At 36.4% G+C, this 9267-nt stretch overlaps 1 protein-coding gene across 1 annotated transcript in view; it reads left to right on the forward strand.

Moving 5' to 3' along the window:
- Positions 1–9267, forward strand: part of LOC107701393 (neural cell adhesion molecule 1-like) — a gene marked incomplete at its 5' end in the record, with an annotated part of 66205 nt that overhangs the window by 49112 nt on the left and 7826 nt on the right. The window contains 3 exons of the mRNA XM_016503392.1: positions 5550–5745; positions 6046–6162; positions 7487–8071. Coding sequence (XP_016358878.1) covers positions 5550–5745; positions 6046–6162; positions 7487–8071 — 898 coding nt within the window. The remainder of the gene's footprint in view (positions 1–5549; positions 5746–6045; positions 6163–7486; positions 8072–9267) is intronic.

Below are 9267 nucleotides of genomic sequence, written 5' to 3' on the forward strand. Positions count from 1 at the left end.
ACACATATATATATATATATATATATACAAATAAATGCGCAAATATATTTATAAATAAATAAATAAAATCACAAATTAATACAATCACTTTCTACAATTTCTAATATCGGCCCATATCTGATATTTTACTGACATGTTACCTATTTTAATGTAGTAACTATTTTATACAGGATTGACCTTTTGCATGTTCAACAAAATCAGCATTGCTTCTTGGAAAGTAATAATAAGTCTTGCATGGTCAGTTCACTTTGTGAAGCACGTTGTATTTCTCTAAGAAAAGAATCAGCAGACCTCTTGCATTCACATACAGGTACACTCTGAGTCACTGTCTCTCTTTAATGTTATTGACTTGGCCTCCATTCACCTGTGACCAGGCTAACCCTCAGCTTTAGCAGCAGGGCAGTAGCCCAGTGCATCTTCCTTTCCCCCCGCCTGATGGAGAATCACTTTCTGTTTACAAACCCTGCCTAGTGTGCTGCGGCTACCCAGAAGCTGGGGGTTGCGGTCTGGTCAGTCGTGCCAGGGCCACAGCTGGGTTCACTGCTTCACTTGTAATGTAACAAGCATCTGGTGCTTCTTTATGCAGAGAGACTTTGTCTGTCCCTCGCTGTCTCTCTCTCTCATTAACACTCTGAGACGGCCCTCTGGACGTAGGAGGGCTGAATCGCCGCTCTCTTTGGCATACTAGGCTGTGAATGGCCCACATCCAAAGGCTGTTTGTCTCACTCACACCTCGGCGTACAGAACCGCACTCCTCACAGCATGCCAATGAGACCACATCACCTCCTGACTAGAACTTCACTAAACATGTTTTATTTTTTACTGTGATAACTAACGTTAAAGTTGAGAACAGCTTGGATGCTGGCGTATTAGAAGTCTGTAACATTTTCCAGTGCTTTAATGTAGCGCTTCTCCACTACAACTCATATTTTTAGTTATTTTGAGTAACATTTGAGCATGTACTTACTCAAAATAACCATTTTCAGCAACTTGTGTGCAAGTTTTCTGTTTATTTAATCATATTTGGCATTTCATAACCTCTTAACTGAATATTTTATAAGAACTCATGCATTATTCTGCTGTTTGTTAATGAACTGTGTACCTCTTGGAGCTACAATGTTAGTACAGGCATATTTCATAACTGCTCCAATCACAATAGAGATTTATTTAATGTGGATGCATATTCTTCACAACAAATATGTTCCCTCCTTATGGTAAACTTCTGGTACAGACTCTTTATCCTTTTCTGCTAGACTAACAGTTTTTAGGGGACATTTTTTGGCCCCAGTGGGTGTTTTTAACCTTAAATATTATGAAATAGCATCCTTTTACTTGTTTGACAGTTAATAATGAATGTATTATGAACAAAATAATATTTAAAAAATAAAATATATAAAATTGTTTAAAAATTTATTTATATATAATATTATATATATAATATTATCCCACACATCTTATTTTAGAATCATTGCGAAACAGCTATATTTATTAATATTGTGAGTCAATTTTTTTATTTTCTGTTTTCATTTTAATCTTGGTAAATTTTTGGTAATTTTGTTGTGTTTTTGTCTTTTTTGTCAGTTTTGTAGTTTTTGTAGTTTTTCTTTTGCTGTGTGTGTGTGTGTGTGTGTGTGTGTGTGTGTATATATATATATATATATATATAGTTATAATAAATTACATTGAGTATCTAGCTGTTACACACACACGCACACATTTATTTATTTTATGGTTTTAATTTTTCCGTTTCAATTTTAGTTAACTATAATAACCCTGACACACAGAAACATATTGTTTCTCCAAAATACATTTTAATGCTTTAAATATTGCTAGATGAAATAATGAAATAAAATGTTCCATAGTCACAGTCACAGATAATTGAGTTCAGGTCCAAATTGTTCTGCTGCTCTGCTGTTGTTAGCATTCAGCTATTCCACATATTTCTCATATTTCTACTCCGAAGCAAAACTACCCAGCACTGAGCTCTTCATTAGCCGCTTGCTCTGTAGAGCGTTGTTTGTTTAATGCAGCACCTCGAGGTCTTTGAGGACATTTTTTCAGACCATTTTTGTGGTTCCAAAGTCATTTAAATGTACTCTCTAATTAGCTTAAAATATAATAAATGGCTTGTTCCCTGCTACGCGCTGTGTGGGCTGTGAGGTACACTGTGTTTTTGGTCTACATTATAAAGTGAAGTGCTAATTCTGCGTGTTTTGCATAATCTTCAGTAACATCGTCCTGTTATTATCCTCGTTATAGTGCAATAAACAACTCCCACCGTCCCATTAAAACCATTTGCTGGGCTTTTGCATGTCTTGTTTTGTTAACTGGGTCATTCTCAGGACGTGGTGCCATTTATGCAAGAACATTTCAGGAACTTTTTTTTCTTATAAAAATTGTCTTATTTTTATTTATGTAGTTTCAATTTTATGTAATTTGTATCATCATTTCCTCTGATGTTACTGCTGAAATCATATTTTCACATTTTTCCAGCCATATATACTGTATATACTACTACTACTACTACACACACACACACACACACACACCCACACATATATATATATATATATATATACACCCCCCCATGACCTTATCGATAAAAATGGTTTGTATAATCTGATTTTTTTAATTTCATTTTTAATCCCTTCAATCACAAAAGTATTAAGTCATAGACGTACATGGCAGCAGTACTGAGAATGACCCAACTGTTGTCACACATTTTCTCTTTCACCCTCAGCTTGCGCTTTCATTGATTTTCCTTTTTATCCCCACTTTAAGTTTTCATTTTGAAACTTTGTTTCTGTCTTTGACTTATTTTTCTGCCTCTTGTTTTTCTCTCTTTCTCTCTCTTCCCATTTCCCTTTTACCTTGTTTCTCTGTTGTCCTGTCGTTCCTGGGCTTGGAAAATGGACGGACCATCACATGCACTCATAACGCAAAACGTCCTGGTGCCAATACTCTTCCTCCTTCCCTTTGCTGTGGTTATTGCATGAATGTTTGTTTCTGCCTGTGATCTTATGTTGGTCTTTGTGTAGTCACTCAGAGTGGTTCTTCAGTCTCCTCCACTCTAGTGTCCCTTCTGCTCTCTCCGTTATTGCTGCTTTTGCTTTGATAGAGTCGAGGAAATGTCTTCTCCTCATGTTGAGGATCCTCTGCATGATTTGTCTCTGTATCTCTCTAATGTGCTGGGAACACTGAGCCTCATAGACAAAGTAACTCCAATTACAACTTAAGGAAATACAAAAAAATATTCAGTTTCAGATGACCAAATGCTTAAAATGACTGTGCTTTTTAATTTATGTCATTAAAAAAGTAACATTTTTTATATCGCATCCAGTCTATAGACATTTGCACTGTATTGTGAAAGTAAAACTGCACTCACTGTGTCATTCTAGTAGCACCAGATGGAATTAAATGAACGCTAAGCCCTGCCTTAAAACAGTAGTTATTAATCATACCATAAATTTTTTAATGAATTATAATAAACTTAATTTAATTAAGTTTATGGAGGATCTGTTTTTGGGTAGTTTTAAATGCAATTTAACAATATTCTAGAGGGGCGGGGCTTAGGGGGGGATAGTTGCAAAAACAATGAAGAAATAATGAAACAGAAGGTCATGAAATAAGTTTTTAGAGACCGAATAATAATAATAATGTATGGCCTCTGTGGCAATTCCATGTAGTGCTGCTAATGATGCAGAAATGACACGTTTCACCTTAAAGAATGAGAGAGTGAAACACTAAGTTAAAAGCAGAGAGCGAATATATCTTGTCTGTCTTATATTCTTCTTTTGCTCTACGGATTGTTTCAACTAAAACTGTACCAGTCCTTTGGGATCGAACTTTGTAACAAACCTTTCAGATGTTATTTTATTACTTAAAATACTTTTGAGGCTTCTACTTACTGTAATGTTTGGAAAAAAAACAGCATTGTATTATAGTCATCACTAGGGCTATTGTTCACACGTGGCATTATTAAATTCATTTTTTATATACTGTTGTAGTGTCTTTTTTTTCTTCTTTTTTTGGAAAACTACAAAAGTTTGGGGTCTGTAGGTTTTAATTTTTTAAGACATTTTCAAGACTGCATTTATAAATAAAAGTGCGGTAAAAACAGTAGTATTGTCAAATATTATTAGACTTTGTCACATGATCTTTCAGAAATCATTATAATATGCTGATTTGCTGTTCAAGAAACATTTATAATTATTATTGTTGTTGTGCTGCTTATTTTTGTGGAAACAGAATTATTTGAATAGCATTGTTTGAAATAGATGTTAGAAATGTCTTTACTGTCACTTTTGATTAATAAAAAAAAAAGTGTTTATTTATGCATTTATTTATTTTTAAAACTGACCCTAAACTTTTAAAGTGGTCATATGATGTGATTTCAATTTTTCCTTTCTCTTTGGAGTGTTACAAGCTCTTGGTGCATAAAGAAGATCTGTACAGTTGCAAAGACTAAAGTCTCAAATCCAAAGAGATATTCTTTATAAAAGTTAAGAGTCAACCACGCCTACCTAAAACGGCTCGTTCTAACACGCCCCCACATGTCTACGTCACGATGTGGGAAGATTTGCATAACGCCGCCCAAATGTTCACGCAAAGAAAGAAGGCGTAACTTTTATTCTCGCTGTAGTATTGTTGTTGCCGCCGCCGCCATGTCGTGAAGACGCTGTGTGTTTCGTTGTGAAAGCGAAACTACTTTGTTTGGCCTTCCAAAAGAGGACGAAAAAGACAGTATAAGTCATTATAATCCGTTGAGGTATTCGGCCAATCACAACGCACTGGATAGCTGGCCAATCATAGCACACCTCGCTTTTCAGAACGATGAGCTTTGTAAAAGTGGTGTATGTGTAATTTGCAATGACACACTAAGACTCTAATCTGTCATAAATAGCATTTATGTTGTGCCAGTTGCCATCATATCACCATGATATTAACTATCACTTGGTGTTTATGGGTAAGTATTTTTTTTTAACTTCTGGTGGTCAATAATAAACATAAAGGTTGGAAAGATGAAGGCTCAAGATTGTATCATCATTTAGTCACCCTCATGTCATTCCAAACCTCTATGACTTATTTTCTTATGCTGATACAAAGAAGACATTTTGAAGAATGTTAGTAACAGTTTTGGTTTCCATTGACTTTTGAATACATTGGAACTCAATGGGAACCAAAACTGTTTTGTTGTAAACATTCTTCAGAATATCTTTTGTTTCAGCTTAAGAAACTAAGTTTAACAGTTTGGAGCGACATGAGGGTTTGTAAATGATTTTAAAAAAAATCATTATTGGATGAACTATCACTTTAAGTCCAAACTTGTGTATTATATTAATTGAGTGCACAATTACATCTAAAGGTGGAGTTGAGTTGTTAGCTTTGCCTTGTTGCCTTCACCAATTGTCTTTGCTTTGCTGAATCCTGATAGTCTTATGATCTGAAAATAACTCATGCTTGCTTGCCTGTTACATTGTATGTAATTTGTGGGCTGATGATCCTCCTGCTCTATCTCTTTGTCTGTATCTCTCCTGTTTCTCCTCAAGACTCCATGGAAGAGGGGACGGGCCTGAACACTGGAGTAATTGTTGGTATTCTTATACTGGTGTGTGTGCTGCTCTTGTTGATCGTGGACGCCACCTGCTGCTTCCTCAACAAGTGTGGCATCCTCATGTGCATCTGCGGTAAACCCGGGCAAGGCACCAAGGGCAAAGACATAGAGACAGGCAAAGCTGCCTTTGTGTGAGTATCCACAACGCTCTTGCACTATATATATATATATATCAGGGGTGCCCAACCCTGCTCCTGGCGATTATCAACTCAAATAAGCTCATATCGCACATCGAGAGCTGTCAAGGGCCCTGCATTGTAAAGCGTATGAATGTTAAGCATGAATATTTTCAGTTATATGCTGTTTTATTAAAGCTCTCCAACCTCTGAAAGAAACAAGAGCTTCTCTTATGCCATGACTTTAGTGACCTCATCAAACTCTACTCATTGCTGTATAATGAGCAGATGTGTGTGCTTTCTCTTTGCATGCAGTCAAGATGTGTCTAAAGAGCCCATTGTAGAATTGAGGACAGAGGAAGAGGCCACAGCCAATCACGACGCAGAAGGCCATCATGAGCCCAATGAGACCACGCCGCTGACCGAACCAGAGTAAGCTCAGTGTTATGTGATAGTACTCAATCACTTAATCACATAATCACAGAACATATGAAGTGCCATTAAATCAGTGTTTCCTACACCCTAAATATAACCATTTGAATCCACCTCCAATATCTATTTTCTTTTTTTAAACTTAAAGACAACATGAAACAACATTTTGCAATGCATTTTAAGCTGCAGTGTATAATTTCTGCACCGCTAGTGACATCAAATGGAATTGTGAAAAATATAAACAGTTTTCAAACACGTTTCCTTTAAGTATGCATTAAATTGATCAAAACAATAATGTACAAAACAGTAACATTACAGTGACCGTAAAGACATTCATAATGTTAAAAAAGGTTTCTATTTCAAAATGAATGCTGTTCTGTTGAACTTTCTATTCATCAAAGAATCCTGAAAAAAAGTATCTTGGTTTCAACAATGTTTGTTGAGCAGTAAATCAGCATATTAAAATGATTTCTGAAGGATCATGCGACACTGAAGATTGGAAAAATTCAGCTTTGCTATCACAGAAATAAATTACATTTTAAAATATATTAAAATGGAAGACTTTTTTTATAGTAATATTATGTCCACAGTATTACTGTTTTAATGTGTATTTGATCAAATGAATGCAGCCTTGGTAAGCATAAGGGACAAAAATGTAAAAACGTACCTATTTAAAATAGCTTAAAAGTGCATCTTTATGCATGGGATGACAGTATTATAAAATATTACATACAGCAGCTATAACATCCATAATGTCATGATACATTCTGAGTCTGACATGGGGTCCTGTTCCCCCTCTCTTTCAATTAATTTTTCTGTCGCTTCTCCAATGTCCTATCAAATAAAAGCAAAAAGCCATGAAAAAATCATAAAAAGGTGGGCTATTATGTTATTAACCATCCGTACACCATTTGAGACCTATATGTTGTTGAAAAACAATTATTATTTTTATTTTTTTATTATTGTTTACAATTATGTGTTCAGGCAGATTGTTTACAATAAGTCTAAGGACATTTATTGAGAGTTTAAACAATTCATTTTGATTTCATGTTGTCTTTGGCCTCATGCTCGTTTTTCCTACATATTCCCACCATAACATAAACATATTTTTTCCCACCATATTTCTTATTTTAAATCAAGTACTCCCTCTAGTGACCATTAATTGTAACACCACTCTTGTAATACATGCAATACTGCATTTCAAATCAGTATTGCATATGTGTTATAATCACATACCTGCAGTGATTTGGTGCCTCTCCCTCAATGTCTCCCCTCTGTGTCGACATCACCCGTCTGTGTCTCTGTTCTCTCTCTCTTCTCACAGGCAAGTTACGGAAACTGCCACCGCGGTGGTGGACTTGCCTCTTTCTGTGCCCACTAACTCCGACACAGTCACTGACACCTTTGACCTTAGCCAGAGCAGCCCAGTTAGCGAGAGCACCACTCTCACCTCCAGCATCACAGCAGCTCCCTCTGACCCTCCTAACCCCTTCCACATGACACCACCCAACAGCAGCACACCCAAATCTCACACCAAACCCTCCATCTCATCTACCCCGTCTCCCGACCCAGCTAATGTTACTCTTCTGGTAGACCTGGGTGATTCCCCAGAGCCACAAGCTGAGGTTCCTCCAGTGGTCCCTTCAGAAGAACCAGTCCCAGTGCCTCCTTCCCCTCTCAGCGTTGTCCAACCAGATGTTGTAAACTCAAAAGTCACAGAAAACCGAAAAACTCATGCCACTTTAAATCCCATCAGCCCACAGGACAGCGTCGCGATGCCCTTAGTGAATCATGAACATGAGATTGATGGAGAGCTCCCACTGGCACCAGACACAGACGTCCCTCAGGATGGGTCACATGCTGTAGGGACAGCTGGCTCCAGTGGCCCATCTGTTCCAGCACAGGACGAGTATGGATCTCTAGATGCTCTCTAGATGTTCTCTCAGTTTGTTTGTGTGTGTTTGTTGTGGCTGTAAGTTGTTTGTTGTAATTTCACTGCATGTGGTCATCTGAATCAGTGAATGTGCATGCATTCTTTTTAGATGTAGTCATTTAAAGGTTGCGTCAAAAATGAAAATTCCGGCATTTACTCAACTATATGTCATTCCAAACATGGGAATAAAGGGCTGTTCACAGCAATGACAATAACTATGAAGAGAACTATAACTGTAAATATTCTTATGAGAATAGGGAAGTCCAAAACACAAAACACGAAGGAACAATATCATTGGGATTAGGGGTGGGCGATATGACCCATTATTGTTATTTCACAATAACAATATATATCATAGTAGTTATTTTTGCTTTAAATAAGGTCTTTATGATATAAACATTTGTGATACCATAGAAATTCCATAATTCTCGTCACCAGTATCAATATCACAAAAAACTAATACTAGCCTAAATAATAAAAAAAAAAACTCAAGCTCACTGAAGACAAGTAAACAGTTAGCGATTAATAAAGAATAAGAAAATAATTACAAGCAAAAAGACAAACAAATAAATAAGAATGCTACATACCGTGCCGTGAAAAGGTTTTTGCCCCCTTCCTGTTTTTTAAACTTTTTGCATATTTGTCACACTTAAAAGATTCAGATCATCAAATTTTAATGTTACACAAAGATAATGCAAGTAAATACAAAATGCTGTTTTTAAATGATGATTTCATTTATTAAGGGAAAAAAGCTGTCCAAACCTATCTGGCCCTACGTTAAAAATTAATTTGCCCCTTCCTGTTAAATCATGAAAGAACTGTGATTAACCACATTATTTTAGAAAGCGGAGTTAAATTTCACAAGCCACATTCAGGCCTGAGTACTGCCAGACCTGTTGAATCAAGAAATCACTTAAATAGAACCTGTCTGACAAAGTGAAGCATGCTTAAAGAGCAACACATCATGCTGCGATCTAAAGAAATCCAAGAACAGATGAGAAACAAAAGAGTTGACATGTATCAGTCTGGAAAGGATTATAAAGCCATTTCTAAGGCTTTGGGACTCCAGCGAACCATGATCAGAGCCATTATCTACAAATTGAGAAAACTTGGAACAATGGTGAACCTTCCCAGGAGTTGCCGGCCAACCAAAATTACTCCAAGAGCACAAC

The sequence above is a fragment of the Sinocyclocheilus anshuiensis genome, unplaced genomic scaffold (assembly GCF_001515605.1).
Source record: "Sinocyclocheilus anshuiensis isolate Anshui unplaced genomic scaffold, SAMN03320099.WGS_v1.1 scaffold1906, whole genome shotgun sequence".
NCBI lineage: Eukaryota > Metazoa > Chordata > Actinopteri > Cypriniformes > Cyprinidae > Sinocyclocheilus > Sinocyclocheilus anshuiensis.